The sequence below is a fragment of the Neofelis nebulosa genome, chromosome 7 (assembly GCF_028018385.1).
Source record: "Neofelis nebulosa isolate mNeoNeb1 chromosome 7, mNeoNeb1.pri, whole genome shotgun sequence".
Lineage (NCBI taxonomy): Eukaryota > Metazoa > Chordata > Mammalia > Carnivora > Felidae > Neofelis > Neofelis nebulosa.
The window spans coordinates 63,967,595-63,989,360 of NC_080788.1; the positions used below are offsets into that span (position 1 = coordinate 63,967,595).

Consider the following 21,766-nt stretch of genomic DNA (forward strand, 5'->3'; position numbering starts at 1 on the left):
GTATCATACTTTTGGTGTTATATATGAAAACATATCCCCAAACCCAAGATCACATGGCTTTTTCTCCTATATTTTCTTTTAGAAGTTTTGTAGTTGTGTATTTTACATTTAGGTTTGTAATTCAATTGAGTTAGTATTTGTGAAAAGTGTAAGATGTCTAGAGCTGGTCTGGTCTTGTCTGGTCTTGTGTGGCCTTCTCTGTCTTGTCTTGTCTTGTCTTGTCTTGCCTTGCCTTGCCTTGCCTTGCCTTGCCTTGCCTTGCCTTGCCTTGCCTTGCCTTGCCTTCCCTTCCCTTGCCTTCCCTTCCCTTCCCTTCCCTTCCCTTCCCTTTCCTTGTTTTTGGTTTTGTTTTTCTTTTCTTTTCTTTTCTTTTCTTTTCTTTTCTTTTCTTTTCTTTTCTTTTCTTTTCTTTTCTTTTCTTTTCTGTTCACATGGACATCTAGTTAGTTATTACAGCCCCATGTTAAAGAGATCATCCTCTCTCCATTGAATTGCCTTTGCTCTTTTGTTAAAGATCAATTGACTATATTTTTGTGGGTCTATTTCTGAACTCTCTCTTCTGTTTCAGTGATCTGCGTGTTTATTCTTTCATCAAAATATGTCATCTTCATTACAATTAGTGTTTTCTCTTTTTAAAATTACACTTGTAGATTTTTCTACCTTCAAGAGCCAGCTTTGAATTTCTTTGCTAATTCTGGCTCATTTCTTTCTTATTTCTTTTTTTGACCTTGCTATTGTTTTCTCTAGCTTCTTTAGTCAAGTTAGTTAAGCTTATTTTATTTTTCCTTAAAATCTGTATATTAGTCTGCTAGAGCTGCCATAAAAAGATACCACAGGTTGGGTGGCTTAAAAACAGCAGAAACTTATTTTCTCACAGCTCTGGAGGTTAGAAGTCAAAGATCAAGATACTGGAAAATTCATTTTGTGGTGCAGTCGCTCCTCCCAGCCTGCCGATGGCCACCTTCTCACTGTGTCCTCATGGCCTTCTCTCTGTGCTCCAGAGAAGTGGCAGAAGTGGTAAAGGTTATCTCTGGTTTCTTTTCCTGTTCTTGGAAGGCCATAAATTCTATTAGATTAGGGCCCCATCCAGTGACTTCAGTTAGCTTTTATTACCTCCTTAACAGCCCTGTTAAGTACAGTCACATTGAGGGTTAGGGCTTCAGCCTACAGATTTTGGAGGGATACAATTCAGTCTGTAACAATATGATAAAAGCATCATTGCTATGAATTTATTTCTGAAAATAGCTTTATCTCTCAAGTGCATTCTTTATGGTGTTCTCACTATTCTCTATTGTTATTGTGTTCTTGTTTCCTTATTGATCTAATAGTTCAGTGGAAAATGATGGTGCCTTTCCCTTGTTCTCTAGAATTTTTTATAAGCCCTATATTTTAAAAGCTAATATGGCAAAGTATAATATTACGGTCATTGCTTTGATATTTTGAATTTATTGAAATGATAGTCTAATAGAATAGTTCTCAATTGTAAGGGACATTTGGGTATGTGCATTTTTGGTTGGCATAATGATGTGCAATGGGGGAGGGCTTCATCTAGTTCACAGGGGTAAGTGAGAATTTCTAGATCTCCATGCCATAGGCCAGCCATGAGGAAGTGTGTGTGTGTGTGTGGGGGGGGGGGGGGGGGAGGGGGGGGAGAGAGAGAGGGGGAGAGAGAGAGAGAGAGAGAGAAGAGAGAGAGAGAGAGAGAGAGGGAGAGGGAGAGAGAGAGAGAGAGAGAGACAAAATGAATTTCAGGCCCTGTCTCCCTCTAAACGTGGCACACTGCCTTTGCTGCTTTGCAGCTGTCACGTGTAAATGTGGAGCACTGTGTGTGGAGTCTTCTTTCAGAGTTCCAAGTGTGCAGTGAGGCACCTGGCTTTCCTCGTTTTCTTTGGGTGTGTGTGGGGGGGTGTCTCAATCCAACTTCAGGATTTCACCCACCTCCAAGGGAATGTGTACCAGGAAGCAGCTTCACACTTGTGTCACTTGTATCTACTCTAAACTCATTTCCTCCGGTGCTCTTCTGGGTCCTTCTGCACCGTGTGGGATGGGCTTTGATTTCTTCCTTAGGAGGCAGGAAACAACTTAAAATCACACCCTGCAATCTTTCTCTTGTAAGGCTCTTATTTAAAATGTGCTCAGTCCCTCACACTCTGGCTCTTGATCTTTGAAGGGAGATTCCCCCAACTCCCTCCGAATAAATGTTTCTAGTGAGGAGAGCAATTATTAAAAATTTCCTATTAAATTTAATTTTGATATAATTTCAGACGTCAAGTCTCAAGAAAAGTACAAAGAGTTTTCAAGACCCTTTATCCAGATTCTCCAAGTGTTGACATTTTACCACATCCTCCTCTGTCTCTGTCTGTCTCTGTCTCTCTCTGTATAGATTTGTCTCTCTTCACACGAGGACACATGTGTTCACACACACATGCACAAATCAGGTAATTAATGTTGATTCAATACTATTATTCAATCTACAGGCCTTATTCATCTTTTGCCAAGTGTCCCGCTAAAATCCTTTGTAACAAAAGAATTTAGTTGTCATGTCTCTTTGGTCATACTTTGTGTTTTACGACATTGGCGTTTTTGAAGACCATAGGCTTGATATTTTGTAGGTTGTTCCCCAGTCTGGGTTTGTTTACATTTGCACAAGCTTAGGTTCATGTTATACATTTTGGGCAGGAATCCCACTGTGTCCTCCAGGGATCCAGCAGAAAGTGCATGATGTCGATTGTCCCATCACTGTAAGGTTAACCTTGATCACTTGGTTGAAGTGGTGTCTTCCAGGTTTCTCCACTGTAAAGTTAGTATTTTTCCTTTTTTACTGAGTAAGTTCTCTCGTGGAGATATACTCTGAAGCTATTCTGTCATTCTTCAAAGTTTCACCTGCTGCTCTTATCATCTGTTGGTGATTCTTATCTGAATCTAGTATTATTATGATGGTTACCCAATGGCTCTTTTCTTTTCTTTTTGAAGTTTATTTATTTATTTTGGGAGAGAGAGCGAGTGCACACATGCATGAGCAGGGGAGGAGAAGAGAGAGAGGAAGAGAGGGAATCCTAAGCAGGCTCTGAACTGTCAGTGCACGACTTGGGGTTCTGTCCCATGTACCGTGAGATCATGATCTGAACCAAAATCAAGAGTCCGACACTTAACCGACTCAGCCACCCAGGCACCACCCCCCACCCCCAATGGCTGTTTTCTAGTTCTGACATTTCCTTTACAGTAATCAGTTGTTTCCTTACTGTAAGGAAGAGCTTTCTAAAGGAGGAATTTGGAAGTTCAGAAGATGCTTTTTGTTTTTTTCTCTTGAGGAGTTAAGCTTCTGCAATTGAATACCAGACTTCCAAAACTGTTGTCTTTTAAACTCAAAGCTGAGCTATCAGGCCTTTGTTCTAGGCTGTACTTACTTTCTCTCTGAGGTACTGAATATACAGAATACCGCTGAGAATATGGGTAAAGAGCCACAGAGTCACAAGAATAATTTTAGCCTCGGAAAAGGCCTTAGTTTAAAAATCTCCAAATATCACTTTGCTGTAATAGTTTTTAGTATTGCAAGATTTCATATTTTTGCATCTTTATAGATGCTTCAGTGTAAAAGTGAGTGAAACTCCTATTAAGAAGGAGTTATGGGATCAAAAATAAATATACTACCACTTGACAAGAACGTTAAACCTTTTTGTCTTTTCCACAAAATTAGCTTATCCCTCTTCCACTCAAGGCTTATACCACTGATTTGCTAGATTAACTCCTCTTCAAAGATTGTGTGGGATTAAAGTTGGAATGACAATTCCAACAATGCTACATTATTATGAATTCCAAATTAGGGAACTGGAATTGATACATTTCTTTTTACTATCAGAAGTTGTATGTTTTGAATTTGGTGATATTTGTATGTTGGGGTGAATGTATCTTCTGTGTACTTCCTTTGCCTGTATCATCTCAAAGAGGTGCTTGAATCAAGTTTGCTTTAAAGATAGATGGTGGATCCTGTAATATCTTTAAGATTTATCATGTTTCGGAAGCAAAAATATTTCTTTGCCACAACCTGGCAGTTTCTCACGTTAAGACATAGAAAGAGACTTAAAAAAATAGGATACTTATTTATGTTAGCAGTTTCTTACAAATATCTTAATGTCTCAATTAGCTAAATAGGAGAAAATAAAATAAATTACATTGAAACAAGAGTTGAAAAACACAATTTCCTAATTTCTTTATGGGTGTAAGCCCAAGAGTGTAAATCCTAAAAGGAAGAAACCTAATTGCTAAGAGTCTTCTGGTTTTCTCTTTCAAACACATGCTTTTATCTTTTCTTTTCTTTTTTTATTTTAATTTTTTATTTTTAAAATTTACATCCAAATTAGTTAGTATATAGTGCAACAGTGATTTCAGGAGTAGATTCCTTAGTGCCCCTTACCCATTTAGCCCATCTCCCCTCCCACACCCTCTCCAGTAACCCTCTGTTTGTTCTCCATATTTATGAGTCTCCTCTGTTTTGTCCCCCTCCCTGTTTTTATATGATTTTTGTTTCCCTTCCCTTACGTTAATCTGTTTTGTCTCTTAAAGTCCTCATATGAGTGAAGTCATATGATATTTGTCTTTCTCTGACTGACTAATTTCACTTAGCATAATACCTTCAGGTTCCATCCACGTAGTTGCAAATGGCAAGATTTCATTCTTTTTGATTGCCGAGTAATACTCCATTGTATATATATACCACATCTTCTTTATCCATTCATCCATCGATGGATGGACATTTGGGCTCTTTCCATACTTTGGCTATTGTTGATAGTGCTGCTATAAACATTGGGGTGCATGTGTCCCTTTGAAACAGCACACCTGTATCCCTTGGATAAATGCCTAGCAGTGCAGTTGCTGGGTTGAAGCGTAGTTCTTTTAGTTTTTTGAGGGAACTTCATACTGTTTTCCAGAGTGGCTGTACCAGCTTGCATTCCCAACACAATGCTTTTATCTTGATGACTAACCCTATATCTGAAATCTTTACTTTGGGGACCTAAAACAAAAAGAAAAATACAAAGTTACTCTGTGCATATTCTCTATATTATGAATGTTGGGATTTGGATACATTAATTCCAGGGAGTTAAAGCGATATTTTAGCACACACTTGTACATCTTCTTTGCACAGAAGTTCTAGGGAAATGCTTTTTGACTATCTGGATTGTCTCCTGTTCATTTCAATGGCTAAAGTGTACAAATATAATTATAATTTCTACTTGGAAGTGACATTTTAAGAAATGTATATGTGGAGGGGTTTGAGGAATATTGCAGAGAATATTAGATCTTACTTTTAAACAATTGTTCATTTAGACACTTTCCCACTTATTTTGTGTATTGAACAAGTGAGTTTTTAAATCAACAGATTCTTCTTGCTATGAGCATGAAGGCACCTTTTTCTCAGTGTTTCACACTCAGGTCCCTCCAGAAGAATATGAAAACCATAAACAGAATGTCAATCAAGGTATGTTTTAATTTGTGTGATTTTGCATATTGTCACAAGAAATATAGCTATATATAGAAATATTCACAAAGGAAATGATTTGATCTGATTTAATCCAGAGGCAGGTGAAAGTGACTGAATGAATCAAGATGAAACAAGATTGGTCATGCATTAATCATTGTTGAAGTTAGTTGTTGAGAGTTTATCATAGCATTCATTCTACTTTTGGATATTTAAAATTTTATATGATAAAGAGTTAAAGAAAAGCTGGCTGCAAGTAATGGAAAACTAACTTAAGCAAAAAAGAAAATTTATGGAAACAATCCTGGAGGTAGACAGCTTTTTTGATTCCCAAAAGCATATTCTGTGGTTAGTCATTGAGAGGGAAACTCAATGCCAGAATTGCAGAGAAGATACCAACTGATCCAGCTTGGGTTAAATGCTTATCACTGGTCCAACCAACTCATCAAACCGAGCAAGGGTTTGGGTTACTGTAGAAACATGGAAACTTCTGTTCCTGTTGATCACCATCAGGATGGGGAGAAGAAGACATTTCTAGTGAGACAGTTCTGACCAGACAGTCCAATGTTTTTACTATAGTTTATTGAAAGTGTGTTTTAAAGAAATCATTATAAATGTAGATGTGGATGCATTTAATATGTTATCTTAATGTTGTATTTTTAAGAGTATATGAAATTTTGACGGAAAGAATAGACTTTATATTTCAGCTCAAAAGACTATATACAAGTTGTAATATGGGGAAAAGTTCTGTTTTGTATCTAGGGAGGCCATGCACCAAAAAAGTAACTCGTACTTTAACTATTGGTAGTTGGTTAAGAAACATTATTGATTAAAGAAATGAAATCCCAATTATAAAGCCCAGATTTATTTGCCTAGACACTTGTAACTTAAATTTGAGTGAAACTTTTTTCTTACTCAAATTTATTTTTGTTTGAAAAGAATTTAAATCCAGAGACCTTACTCTCTTCCCAGTTCTTTCTAGGTATTGTTATCAAAATATATTCTTTAATTATTAAATTTGTGTTGAATCTTTGATAATTAGCTATAAATATGCCAACTTACTAGCTCCCTTAGTCCTTTTTATTGATGTACCCTCTCTTATAAGGCAGAGATAACTTTTAAGTAAACCTTTTCTGTGTTGAGCTACTGGTTGGTGTTTTTCCCTCTTGGACTTTAATGTGGCCATTTGTCCTGATTTGTAGGGTAGATTCCATTTGTCACTTAAGAAAAGTCTTCCCTATGACTGTTTTTAGAGCTTTAAAGAAGCTTTCACATGATCTTGCTTTAAATGCTTTGAACATGACGACAGTGAAGAAAGATATTTAGTAAAGGGAATAAGAGTCCACAAGTATTTTCCTCACCCTTGTTTTGAGCACCCAGGGTCGGAAGGTGACTCAGGCCTCTTTTCAAAGGTTGAGAAAAACGGACAAAGTGAGATGAGCTGTAAGGCTTTGTGCGGATGGGATGTGGAACATCCAGGACACTTGTGCCCAGACCTTGCTTAAAAGACAGGTGTGAACAAGCACTTACTGTTCAGAGAGGGTGCTGGCATATTAATAGAATCACAGGATAGATGACTCTAGTCTTTTGGGGAAGTTTTGTTTCATATAAAGACTAAAATAAAATATATTGTATTAATTAATTAATTTCCTCTGAATATAGGTGGCACACATGTTATGCTAGTTTGAGATGTACCACATAGTGATTTGACAGGTTTATATGTTAATCCACACTAACCACAAGTGAGCTCCCTCGGCCACCATGCCACGCTATTATGATGTCATTGACTCGATTCCCTATGCTGTGCCTTTCATCCCTGTGACCCATCCATTCCATAATTGGAAACCTGTATCTGCCACTCCCCTTCACCCGTTTTGCCCATCTCCTACCCCCCCTCCCCCCCCCCCCCCCCCCCCCCGCCGGAGACCATCACTTTGCTCTCCATACTATAGGTCTGATTTGGCTTTTTGTTTGTTTGTTTATCCATTTGTTTTGCTTTTTAGATTCCACATATGAGCGAAATCATATGGTATTTGTCTTTCTTGGTCTGACTTATTTCACTTAGCATAATTCCTCTAGGTTCATTTGTGTTGTCGTAAATGGCGAGATCTTACTATTTTTTATGGCTGAGTAATATTCATGTGTGTGAGTGTGTGTATGTATTATATCTTTTTTACCCATAAGAATAAATCTCCATATATATATTAGGTTTCTGGATTTGGAGTTTGGAAGTTTTTCTATGTGTGTTATATATTTTAAATGTATGCATAAGGTAAAATTGTAGCATAATGGACAATTATAATTATGAAAAATTTTGAACTTTTTTTAATATTAGATTTTACCTATGATGTGGAAGGAAATGAGTCATTGATCAGAGCAGAAAAGAAACCTTTCTCAAATACAGAAAAGATTAAGCTCAGGGGTAAACACAGCCAGGATTTTATTAAACGAAACATTGAGGTATGTACTTAGAAATTTAGAAACCAGAATATGGGATTAAATGAGTTATAAAAATGAAAACAGTTGTGTTCAGTGTCTTTAAATATTTTTTTTTTTTTGATCATGACACATATGTATGTAATTGAAACAGTCTATATAAATGAAAGAAAAATTTTATGGACCAGTACTTAACTTTACTAGTTTTAATTCCATCCTATCTTATTCTACCTCTTTTAGAAATGCTAGCTGCAACTCAATACGTTTATTTCACTACCCAGAAATGAATCCGGTTCCTGCAATTTGAAAAACATTTATTTAGGTAATAGCGTCAGACAATGCTTCCCAGATTTTAAATTGCATATTAGTAAAATTGGCTTTTGAAAGTAATGAGACTGATGTTATAGCTGGTGCATTTAGAAATTTGCATGGAAAATGCTCCTGGCACAGCTGGAGAGGCCAGTTGGTTGTCTGTCCCCTGACCCCTCCAGCTGAGCCTCCAGGAAGCCTATCACTTGTCACTTGCCTTGATTATTTCAACCTTGATCTTCCAGACCCTACAGCCTGACTTGGTGTCCTCAAGGCAAACTAAGCAAGGGAAAAGGGGTTCCCCTATTAGACCAGAATGCTGATTAATTAATTTATGGTAAGAAATGTAGGTGCAGTGGGCAGAAGGTTTGTGGCAAACCACTCAGGCAGTCAGGTTACTAGAAAACTGCATTGGTGAGTGTAAAGTTATTCATAAGAGCAGAGAGTTAAATAATTCCTCCCAGTTCAAGTCTGATGCTTCTTCCACAACTGCCACGTCATTTCCAGGTAGACTAGATTTGTGGGTCAATGTGCCACTGCCAGGACTGGCCTCTGGGCCTCTGGTTTTTCTCTTTATGTTCGTCTGATCTGAAGGAAACTTCCAACCTGATCTCTCTGTGCTGACCCATTTTATGTTGATTTATTTAATTTGTCAAGAACAGTAGCATTTTCCCCACACCCGGGGTTCTTGCTTACACAGCAGCCCCCCCCATAGATTTCCCTTTTCCCCTTTTAACAACAGTCGCTGAATCTTTGTTCAAATTCCTGATATGACGCTCTTGAAATGTCAAAGCAATTTCATTTAGGAGAGAGCAGGATGTGCAGCTTGCAAGCGGGCACTTCTTTTTGGGTGCGACGAAAGAGTGACTTTATGATGGATGATGTTGCGAAGGGCAAGAAGAACTTTGTTCAGTAGCGTGCCCAGTGCCATACCATGGAAAGGGGAGGGACGCACAAGAATGAGACAAATCCCCATGGTCTGTTTGGGTGAGAGACAAGTCAGTCCCCTGGAGTTTCTTACACAGATGCCAACAAGAATAAAGACATCACCTGGGGATAGGAGACACTGACGGAGTAGTTGGAGAATCCCAAGAAGTACATCCCTGGAAGAAAACTGATCTTCACTGGCTTTAAGAAGACAAAGGGAGAGGACAGACTTGATAGTTTATCTCAAAAAAGCTACTAAGGAGTAATCATTGGCCACTGCTTATTTATTACAGAAACAAATGTCTCATGACTTCTTTTATGTGTACCATATTTAAATTGATCTCAGGCACCAGAGTTTGGATCAGGAATGGCTGACAGACTATTCCTTTTGGACAGTCCTGATTTAAGTACGATTGGCTTGTGGTTAAGTGAATCTGATCAGCTTTTTGAACTTGGATAGTAATCCTGGTTCAGAATTACCAGAATTAGCAGTGCTGTCCCTGTTTTCCCCTTTGAAAGATAGGGTTGGAATCGATTGGTAATGTTCAACTTTTCACAGAGATGGTAACCGCCATCTCTAAACCTGTAGGAGATGGGTTTAACACTTAGAATTATATAACTTGTTATATTTATTTAAATACTGAGGAAATCCCTTTACTCTCCCAACAAATAGCAAGACTCAGCTGGGTTTTAATGTTGTGTTAGTTAGCCTGTAAAAGGCCAGGGGTGAAGCTGGCAATGTCCACTTTATCTTTTTGGTCCTAACTGCCGATTTAATTAAAGTTCACGGCATCTAAAATGCTACCTTTTGCTTAATTAAACACATTTTCATGTGGCTTATGTATAATACCAAACAAAGAATATTTAACACTTCTCACATTTTATAGATGAGCTGTAAGGCCAGATATTTTTAAAATTTAGTGTGACCTGCCACACTATAGTAGCGAACTTTGCTTGCGAATTCTTCGCTCAGTCAGACTAAGTTATAATTCAGGATTGTCTTTTAAACAGCCCTTCAATAACGCAACTGTAGAAATACCACATATGTGTGATTGCTAATGGTGCTTTTGCCAACTCATTAGAAGGATTAAAGTAGAGGACATATGCCATCAGCACACATGTGTAAATTATGTAATAAGGCTTAAGATAATTAAAAATCACAGATAAAAACAAATAAATAAAAGCAGTTTCTGTCAGTAGATATATGCCACATAGGAAGTGGCAAGATCCTTCCAAATACCTCAGCAGATAAGTTATTACATTGATATATAATGAGAGGTTTGCAAACTTCCCATGTGTTTTATTGTTTTATATTTTAAATAAAGTGTTGTTGAAATGGCTAACATGAGGGCCGGCTTATAGCTGGAATGTACCTCACAAATGAAAAATGCCTAATCTCACAACTTTTACCTTAGTGTGTCTGTACCATAGAAACCTCAGGGCCCACTTTTATTTTCCTGAACATGAATTGCTTTGAATATTTCCTTTTTTTTTTATTATTACATTCTATAGTTGGCTAAGGATTCAGGAATGCCAGTGCTTATGATTGACAGAGAGAAGAAAAGGCTGACTGAACTTTTGAAGGACTTAGATGACAAAGATTCGGGGCTGTCCAGTCCTGAGGTACGTAAGCTCTGATATTCAGTGACTTCTACCCTTCCCCTCCTTCTCCTTCTCCTCCTTCTCCTTCTTCTCCTTCTCCTTCTCCTTCTTGTTGTTGTTCTTCTTTTCCTTTTTTTTTTGTAGTTTCAATTTTTTATTTAAATTCCAGTTAGTTAACATACAGTGTAATATAGTTTCAGGTGTAGAATGTAGTGATTCAGTACTTCCCTACATCACCCAGTGCTCGTCACAAGTGCCCTCCTTAATCCCCATCACCTGTATAACCCCCATCCCCCTGACCCCCTCCCTTCCAGCAACCCTCAGTTTGTTCTCTATAGTTAAGAGCCTGTTTTATGGTTTGTTTTCTCTTTCCCCTCTTACGTTCATTTGCTTTGTTTCTTAAATCTCACATATGAATGAAATCATATGGTATTTGTCTTTCTCTGACTGACTTATTCACTTAGCATAATACTCTCTAGTTCCATCCACTGCAAGAACGTGCCTGATTTCGTCTGATCTCTGAAGCTAAACAGGGTCTGGCCTGGTTAGTACTTGGATGGGAGACCTCTATGCTTCTTAATTTTTATTTATTTTCTTTATCATGTCACGGACATTAGCACACATTTACAATAAGTTTTTATTTTTATTTTATTTTATTTTTTTTTAGCATTTATTTATTTTTGAGACAGAGAGAGACAAAGCATGAATGTGGGAGGGTTAGAGAGAGGGAGACACAGAATCCGAAACAGGCTCCAGGCTCTGAGCTGTCAGCACAGAGCCCGACGCGGGGCTCGAACTCACGGACCGCGAGATCATGACCTGGGCCGAAGTCGGCCGCCCAACTGACTGAGCCACCCAGGTGCCCCTACAATAAGTTTTTAAATTATGGGATAATGTTCTCTGTCTTTTAAAAAAATCCTGTTTTACAAATTTATTTTCATTAAAATATTCAGATTTTTTTCTTGGTCAATTCATTACTGACTCTGAAGAGGATTATTTTATGTTATTATAAGAGTCACTACACATTAGCTCTCACAGTTATAACTGCTATCTGTGATGTAATGGGCTTAGTCATTAATGACATATAAATATGTTTCCCTGTCTCTTTTTATTTTGAATATTTCTTATTATCGCTACACTGGTGTAGTCCTCAAGACTCCTAAAGAGCACCATCATGCTCCTGCCCAGTTAACCTTGAGCATCCAGGTCCCTGAAGAGTCTGGAGGGAGCACAGACTCAGTCCAAGGAGGGGAACAGCCTGCAATCCAGGGTGCAGGTGTGGGTGTTTGTAGGGCTTGGGCTGGTCATCTAAGGGGTGCGGTGGCTCAGCGTTTGCACTTGTTTGCATACTAAACTTACAGCAAGATTCTTTACTTCCACAAAGAAATGTATTCTCCTGTGTACCTTGAACCCCATAGCCCTGTATCTAGTTCTTCTTTCCCTATGTTTATGGAGGCGAGGTGTAGTGAGTGCTGCTGGCACCCTGCCCAGATCCCTTTTACCTAGTCCCTTCCGTGCATCCGGCCCCCTGCCCTGCGCCAAGGGCGCATAGCTGCCTTTTTCCGTAGAGTATTGCCATGGGCTAGATGGGGGCTGAACTGCCTAGGATGGCAGCCTGTCTCCATCTCCACCCCCTCCCAACTCAAGATGGGATTAGCTCTGTGCTGCAGTTTGTCCCTCAGAGCTTCCCCAGGGGTCAGCTGGGCTTCACCTGACACCACCTCCTTGCCTGGTTTTGTTTCTCTTGTCCTAGCCTGCTTCCATCATCCCCTATCCCTTCTCCTGAGGTGGAGTTCTCCTGGGAGAATTCCAGTCACCCTCTCTCTTCTGAGAGCACTCCCTCAACAAGTCACCTGAACCAGAATCCCTAGCTCAGGTTCTGCATCTAGACCAACCTCAGAGAGGTAGGTGCAGAGGGTAGTTTTGACTCTAGGTCCAAAAACTGCTCAATTGCAGCAATGCCTGTGGCTGGTGGGGGGTGGGGCGTGCCATGTTTCTTCCTAGAAATGATTTAACAAAATTTTTATTATTAATGTTGCCTTTTAAATATTATTTCTGTTAGTATTTATGCCTTGTCCCTCCTTTATTAAAATTTTTTTTAATGTTTATTTATTTTTGAGGGAGAGAGAGAGACAGAGTAGGAGCAGGGGAGGGGCCGAGAGAGAGAGGGAGACACAGAATCCAAAGCAGGCTTCAGGCTCTGAGCTGTCAGCACAGAACCCGATGCGGGGCTTGAACCCGTGACCGTGAGATCATGACCTGAGCTGGTGTCAACACCTTAACTGACTGAGCTACCCAGGAGCCCCTTAAACTCTTTTTCTATCATTTACTTCTGTTTTTAGGTAGATTATTTACAAATTATCGTACAGCTGGGTTTTTGTTGTTGCTGTTGTGTCCGTAATTGTTTCTCTATCTTTTGTTATTATTTCCTTAATCGTTTAATGAGGATATTTAATTTATATGTTTATTATGACCACTGATAATGTTTGGGCCTTTTTGGACAGTCTATTTGACATTTCATTGATTAGATTTATTTTGTTTTCCTAATTTCTCCCCATTTTCCTCTCATGGTTTGAAAAATTCCTATTTCCTTTTTTTGTTTTCAGCAAATGATTGATACATACAATAACTTCTTAAATTCTTTTAATGTTTATTTACTTTTGACAGAGAGAGAGAGAGAGACAGAGCAAGAGCAGGGGAGGGGCAAAAAGAGAGGGAGACACAGAATCTGAAGCAGACTCCAGACTCTGAGCTGTCAGCACAGAGCCCGACGTGGGGCTCGAACCCAGTGAACCATGAGATCATGACCTGAGCTGAAGTCGGACACTCAACTGACTGAGTGTCCTTCACCGCTCACACTCTGTCTCTTTCTTGCAAGAATAAATAAACATTAAACATTTTTTTAAAAAAAGCAAGTAAGGAGTGTATTTTGCTTCAGTAACAATTTTGCTCCAGGTGTAAGTAGCTAGTGTCTTTCTTTATTCCTGTTCTGTATTCTTGGTATGGTTTTGTTTTTAGGTTTGCAAGATTGCTACTATATCTGTAGATAATGTGTCCATTTTTCCAGGCAGAAAGAAGAGGGAAGGGGGAAGGGTAAAAGGACACTCCTTTGAGGCTTTGCATTTCATTTGGGAAGGGATGGTGTCCCTGGGACTTCCACCTGTGGCTCATCAGCCAAGATGTGTCATGTAGCCACATTCATTTCATACATCACTGCAAGTGAGACTGGGGATTCAGGTATCTTACTTTCTTATTTTAATAGCAGAGAAAGGCACGGAAAAAGGAAATTGGAAAAGGGGATCAGATCAGTCAGTGTACAAGCATATAGGTGGGGAGAGAACCTCCTCTATCTCTCCTCCAGGTCCAATAATATTTTTCTCATAACCTTCATCTTTTTTTGTCATTTTGCTTATATAAGCTCATTTCATAGTTTTCCAAGTTGGGTTTCAACCACATCTATTCTGCTATTTAGCTATGTAGCCCTCTTTGAGATTGTTGTTATTTTTACAGTTTTTTTTTTGTTTTGTTTTGTAAACTAATATTTGCTGAGGGTTTTCTGTGCATCATCTGAGGGGAAAGGTGGCATCGTATTATCTGGTGTCAGGGATAGACATTTTATACAGCAATTTTATAAAACCAGATAGATTGTGGCACATGTTGAAGCAGATTCAGAGGAAGAAGTTAGGAAGCGTGGCAGGAAGAATTTAGGAACACTTTGAGGAAGGGATCCATCTACGATATTCTTAAACCATACCAAACTTCTTGCCCTTCCTCAGATTTGCTGTATCTTTGACACTGTGTGTCCTTTTCTTTGTTCCCCCATCTCTGATAAGCCGATGCACCTGAAAGATGATGACTAGGGTGATAATTATGTTTTAATTCTCCAGAACTCTTGCCCTTGGGTGGTTCTTTATGGTGGCATGTTTAATTGTGTTGGTGAGATATTCTCTTGAATCTCTCTAGGATACTTAAAATTTTTAAAAGATTTCCTTCTGTATTGGGAATTTACCCTTGCAATGAATGGCACAAAACCAAACGTCTCTACTGCCAAAATGGGTTTTACATCATATCTCAAATTACTCGTATCTAAATCAGTATTGAATGTGTGAGTTCGGTTGTAGATCCTTAGTTACAAACCTGAGCCCCTCGCTGTAAAGGAAGGTGGTTAAGAGCATTTTCTGGGTTCTGTCTTAGGGAGGTAAGACTTCTAAAAGCTTGAAATTTCCCACACCTAGCAAGGGTGTCTAAAAAGTGCTAGATGGAAAAACATGATTCCATCTACTACATATTACATATAATTTCCCTCTGTAACAGCATAGTGCATGAAACATTTACATTTCTGTTGAATTTAATCTGACATCCTTTTTATTCCCAGTGTCATTAAAAAAGAATTCCGTTCAAACAAGAATTTAAAATTTATTGACCAATGTTTAGTCATTGGTTCCATAGTTTTATTTTTTTGTGACTCCCTATTATTTCTCACTTAGATCGTACAGTATTTATATCCCTTTTATTTAGGAAAAATTAACTGGAGTTTCTTATTTGTGACCAATTAAGTAATATATTTTCTTATAATTATATATAGCTTTCATATCCCAACTTATAAGTGTATTTAAAATGTTTATTACTGTATCATATCCTTGTATGGGTAGACTACAATCTATTCACTTTTCCCTATTTTTAGACATTTGGGACTTTTGCAATTGTTCTTTATTGTAAATGACATGCCAAAAAACATCTGAGTCCATGTTCTGGGTTGCGAGGGACAGAGATGGACTTCAATGAAAAAAAAAAAAAAAAGGAATAAATGTATTGGGAAACTTGGATAGCCCACAGACTCGGTGGGAAGTTTGGAGAAACACATCTCTAACCCGGGCAGATATCAAGGTACCCAGAAACATGGCTTCAGAAACTCCTTGGAAACAGGCTGGTTAGGGGCTGCCTCACAGCCACGAGACACCCCTGCTAGATGATCACCATTGCCACCCTCACTGCTATCAACACTGGGTCCTCCAGGTCACTGCTGTCACCATCAATCACTGCCTCACTTCCCCTGTATCTTTGGATCTCTGTCTCTCTCTCTCCCTCGGGAGTCCAAGTCCAGGGCATTCGCTTCTTGATCGGCTGATTCTAGGTCATTTGCTTGTCTTCTTGATGCCAGTGGGTGAGGAGAAGGGGTGTCTGATGGGGCTTTGTCTCCTACCAAGTCTCATGCAGTGTTTGGTTTCACCGAAACAGGAAGGGACATTGGATGCCAGGGTCAGGGGAGACATGTAATTCTTTCTGTGTAAGTTTTTGCATGTATCTCTTCTGATTACTGCCTAGGGATTGATTCCTGGTATTAGAGTCATGAAACCAAAGTGTATGAAATTCTTAACCTTCCATACCCTCCACTTGCCCCTTTATTCCTAGTGTTTTCATGATTTTTCTGTCCTTGTATTACATGTTTCTCTGTGTGGCCTCACCCATTCCCATGGTTCAACAGTTTGAACCACTATAGATCGGTGGGTGAGTCTAAAATATTTATATACAATCTACGTCTCTATTTTGATATATTTAACTACCTAACATAATCTGTGGATATCCTAAGGGACATCTGTGAATATCCGAAGGTCTCAAACAGAATTCACCATTTTATTCCTTAAACCTATTATGTCTCCTGTATTCCCTAGCTTGGTCAATAGGACCACTATACCCCTAGTTCTCAAAATCCAGAATTTGGTTTTTATCTTTGATCCTTACTTCTCCTTCCACGCTTCCATCAAATTATCTCCAGATTCTGTAATTTCTACTTTGTAAGTATCTCTGGAATCTGCTCTATGTTCTGTATTCCGAGGAGATATTCCTTAGTTTAGGAGCTCATCACTTTTGTTCCAGATTATGGCTTTTGCTTCTTAACTGGGTTTTCTGTTTCCAGTCTTGCCCGTGCAAGTTCCAGTTTTATTTTATTTTATTTTTTTTTAATTTTTTTTTTTTTTTTTAGCGTTTATTTATTTTTGAGACAGAGAGAGACAAAGCATGAACGGGGGAGGGTCAGAGAGAGGGAGACACAGAATCTGAAACAGGCTCCAGGCTCTGAGCTGTCAGCACAGAGCCCGACGCGGGGCTCGAACTCACGGACCGCAAGATCATGACCTGGGCCGAAGTCGGCCGCTTAACCGACTGAGCCACCCAGGCGCCCCGCAAGTTCCAGTTTTAAAATGCATAGCCAGCCATGTTGTTTCCTTGATTAAGATGTGATTAAGATTGATTATCTCCTCCAGGAAGCCTTCTCCAGCCACTTTGTCTCTCTGCTCCTTCATGTCCATAAAGGTTAGTTGACCCTCACTGGTCCCCATGGTGCCTTGGCTTACCAGCACTCTTCATACCTTGTTAAAATCTTTGCTACCAGAAGACTGAGAACTCCCTAAGGGCAGAGCTTGTGAGATTCCTGCTGAATCACCAGTGCCTAGTGCAGTGTCTATGTTCAGTGGGCACTGAGCACAAGATGTTTGAATGTTATGAGTGGGTTTTAACCCATTATGACATGAATATTAGTTGAATAAGGAGTTAGATGATAAATAGGCTCGTGAAACCCAAACAACTGCATTTATAGACCCTATGTTACTTTTCAGGAACAGATCTTGAAAATACCATGTCGATTATAGGGTAAACATGATTTATTCCTATTTAACATATTACAGACTACTTTTTCAAAATGGAGAAATGAGAATGTTATAAGAACCAGACTGCAAGGCCAAGAGATTTATTCCACAGGGGGAAAAAAAAAACCCCACACAATGTAGAATATACTTTATACAGATTTGGCAGATAATGAAACAATAAACTACTAATTTTTTTCTTTCACTATCCCAATGTTAATTTTGTGAGTTTTTTTGTAATGTGTGTGTTTGTGTATGTGTGTGTGAAGTCCTGAGCATTGATGTAGCAGTCTGAAAGGGATATTTTGGAAAAAGTGTAGCATGGGAATGACCCGGTGACTCTTGTTTCCTTTTAGGGCGAACAGTCTGGCTGGCTGGTCCCAGGAGAAGGATACACATTTGCAGTCACCCAGCACCAGCAGCTTGCCGAAATCGACACAAAGCTCCAGGAACTTTCTGCAGCCTCACCAACAGCTTCCGACTTTTCTCCAAGACATGGAAACCACAGCGATCAGGTAGATTTAATTTAAGGATACACAGACTATTCAGGTTCGTGTGTTAAAGCTAGTTCACATAATCTGACAATTTGCTTGTTAACTAAAGAGGTTTCTTCCCAGTTGTTTTTTTCATAACTCCGAGCGCAACGATAGTAATTTCCGTAAGTGCGTGCGTTGTGTGTGTTTTCCTTTGGTGACTTCACTTTCTCTTCATTTTTCTTTCAGTTGATAATTTACTGGGAAGGGTCACTTAGGAAGTATTTATTTTACTGTTATTACATCTTTATGATTTAAGCTAATTCTTGATCACGATGAGGAGACAGGATAGGGAAGAAAATCAGTAAAGCACTCATTCATCCTCTATTTCTCTTAATTCCTCTGGTTCAAAGTATTAGCAATGACAGCCGTTTGTCCCTGATGCTGCCATATTCTTCCAGCTCTTTTAATTTCACATCAAGCAGTGAAGCTCTCACTGTGCTGATGACTTCTCTCCTGTGAGGATTTTGAAAGGAACATGTTTCCTCCCTGGAGAGTTTCTGAAATATTCTTTTACAGTTTTCTGTTTAGAAAAACAGAAGAGTAATGGCAGCTTTGTGAAAAGAAAATTCTTTTTTTTCACCCCCATATCTCAGTACTTCGTGGGATCTGGTTCTGGATTGGGTGGTAGTTTTCACCTAAACAGAAAATGGCCAGCCTTTTGTTATTCTGTTAACCCTCTACCAGTTTTGTAGACATTTCACCGAATCATTTTCTGTACAATCTTAGATGTATGTGATTTTTTTTTGTTCCTAAAAAAGGTTTAAAAATAAATATTCTATAGGTAATAATTCTGCTTTATATTGAGTCTTTAAGCCATCAACTGAAGGTTGGGGTTCTGGCTTTGGGCCAGTTGAAACTGCTTCAAAGGGAAAGAGGAGTGTTAAGATATTGCGAAGAATATCTTCGCACTTGGTCACTGGCAAAACCTTTATGGAGCCATCTTGGCTTCCTTAGGTCATGTTGGCAAGGCCTGGGCACAGCTGCTTCTGAGCCCTTTGCACAGCAAGAGTGGCGGTAGCAGAAACCACTCATTTCTGGATTGGGGTAAAAGCGGAAAACAGAGCATTGGAATCTCTGTCCCTACTCAAATGTACCCCAGGACTTTGACATTAGTTGCGCTGCTAGTTTATTTAAGTTACTAGGTGCCATTTCCCAAAAGGAGGAAGCCAAGAGATGGAAATAAAATTGTTCCGGGATACTCTTTGTTCTTTTTTGCGTTACACCTGATTTTTTGTTATTATGTTGTTGTATTTTAAGAGTATCTGAGATCTCAAAGCTGAATAGGGATTCTAAAGACAGAAAATACCTTTTTAATGGCGATCAAACGTCATTGTTTAAAGAGAGACTGAGAATTCAGAAATTTGTTTAGCCATTAGGATTTCAATAAAGCGACTATGGTGAGATTCTGTCATCATCATTTAAATCATACTTTCAGAATTGACATTTATAGTTCAGATAAATTTTTTTTTTAAACACTGAAAGGGAAAACCAGTATGTTACTTAGTTGTCACGTACTGAGATAATATATTTTTATGTGAGACAACATAGGTTTAGTGAGAAAAGAGAAAACCGCATTTTGAGATTCCCATTGGATGCAGAAACAGAAATGTAACATCGTGTTTGATGAAAAGAAATAATTAATGCCTCTTGAATGCAAAAAAAAAAAAAAAAAAAAACAACTCTTTAAATCTTTTGTTCAATTTCTTCTTGGCGTTTCCTCATTTCTAACTAAAGCCAGCACTGCACATTGAATTTTCAAGCCAGAAATGCTAACATGGCAAATTATTTTGCAGATATTATTTTTGGATTGGAATTCTTTTTGGATAAATACACTGAAAAGTATCTTGGTTAAACCTTGCGTATCTGTGCAGTTGATGAATGGGCTCCAATCTGTTGCTGAACCACAAATATTCATAGCACAGATTCACATTATTTTTATTTTTAACCCTTCTGCAAACCATTAACTCATCAGTAATTTTTCTTCATGCTCCTTATGAAAGAATGTCTTTTAAGTAGAATGTGAATCTCTGGTTTTCAGCAATTGATTCAACAATATTAATCAAGTGCTTACTGGATAGGAATTGTAGGGCGCTGAAAGACAAGTCAGGCCAGTGTAGAACTATGGAGTCAAAAAGCCTCACTTCGAGTTCTGGTTCGAGTTCACTTCCACTTACTGGTTCTGAGGACTTGGGCATTAATTAGAAGCACCCTGAACCCTAGTTTCTCTATTTATAAAATAGTAATAATATTATTATTCTTTAGGGCTCTTTTATATTTTACTATTTTTTATTAAAAAATTTTTTTTCCTTCCAACATTTTATTCAAATTCAAATTAACATACAGTGTGGTATTGATTTCAGGAGTCGAGTTTAATGATCCATCACTTACATATTAGGGCTCTTTGAAAGGTTGGATGAGTCAATTTGTGTAAAGTGCTTACTTAGTGTGTGTCCGACACAAAACTCAACCGGTGATGTTATTGTTATAATGATAAGTGACTTGGGGTGCCTGGGTGGCTCAGTCAGTTAAGTGTCTGACTCTTGATTTCGGCTCAGGTCATGATCTCACGGTTCATGGTATCCAGCCCCGCATCAGGCTCTGGGCTGACAGCGTGGAGCCTGCTTGGGATTTTTTCTTTCTCCCCCTGTCTCTCTGCCTTTCTCCCACTCTCTCTCTCCCCATCTCAAAAAAATAAATAAACATTAAAAAAGATAATAAGTGACCTAAGGAACACATTTTCTTGTGGGAGGCACAGGATATATACGTAGTTAAATGTGGTACAAGACAACATAGATAAGCACAATAGAAAGCTATAAAAGCAAAGTGCAGTGGGGTTCAGGGGAGAGAGAGAAAGCACATCCAGAAGGAATATCAGGAAAGTCTAGTTCCACAAGTGAGGGACACGAGGTGGAAAAGGAACTGGTAAATACGGCAGAAGGAGTTAGAGGCCCCGAGAAGGCTGCCATGATACAGCATAACGTTGAAAATTGGTGGCCTGCAGGGCAAAGTTGATTCACATGTGGATTTCCTTTAGCCCACACAGGGTTTACAGTTTTTTTAGTCAATGTGTAAAAATTGGGTGAATTCATATAGATATCTAAATGTCATCTAAATATCTAGTTTTTCTTGAGAAAATAGAACATCTGGCAACATCAGACCTGAATCCTTGCTTGGCAAACTGCAGAACTCATCCGAGTAGCAACTCCTGCTTTCCGTGGAGCACAAATTCTCCAGTTTGCCCCAGTTTTCACGACTCCATATGGTATTGCTAGACCCTGAGGCCTACTGCACACATTTAGGTTACTGATCCAGCCCCTGTACAGGACATCAAAACATCTTTGAAAGCCTGCTTTCATAGGAGATGCTGCGGTGGTTGACCTTGAATGTTCAGATTTATGCAGCTTCACGTTTGACCTTAAAGCAGCTTGTAGGGTACTGGAGGATAGGAGTAGACCTAGAACAAGTTGTCGGATGACCGCACGGTGGAAGAAGTACCACAATATGGAAATGATCTTATGAAAAGTACAGGAAGTCTGTGGTAGCAGAGAAGGGAAAGGTTACTTTCTGAAGGCACGATGTTTAAAAAATTCCTTTGGAGATTTTTTAAAATTTCGGTCAAGAAAACAGTTTCCCAAACAAGTTGAAACACTCAGACTTTCTGACTCGTTGACTGTGGCAACTAATAAGGTGCGAAGTCGGTAGGCACATGAGCCGAGGATGATAAACGCACTTGAGTCAGAATAATTTGAGGGACTCCAGAAATGTGACTCAGAGCTTAAGGGAGTTGTTGTGAAAGGAACAGTAAAGAAATCTTTTCCTTTTGGGCTTGCTGATTAGGA

General features: G+C 38.9%; 1 protein-coding gene and 1 pseudogene across 3 annotated transcripts in view; both read left to right on the top strand.

Annotated features, from left to right (window-relative positions):
• FSIP1 (fibrous sheath interacting protein 1) overlaps positions 1-21,766 on the top strand; it is a 197,624-nt gene that overhangs the window by 35,551 nt on the left and 140,307 nt on the right. For all 3 annotated transcript variants that reach the window (XM_058738238.1, XM_058738237.1, XM_058738239.1), the window contains exons 6-9: positions 5,378-5,476; positions 7,812-7,936; positions 10,661-10,771; positions 17,748-17,906. In XM_058738238.1, the coding sequence (XP_058594221.1) occupies positions 5,378-5,476; positions 7,812-7,936; positions 10,661-10,771; positions 17,748-17,906 (494 nt within the window). The remainder of the gene's footprint in view (positions 1-5,377; positions 5,477-7,811; positions 7,937-10,660; positions 10,772-17,747; positions 17,907-21,766) is intronic.
• LOC131516771 (cytochrome c-like) lies at positions 8,056-10,644 on the top strand (annotated as a pseudogene).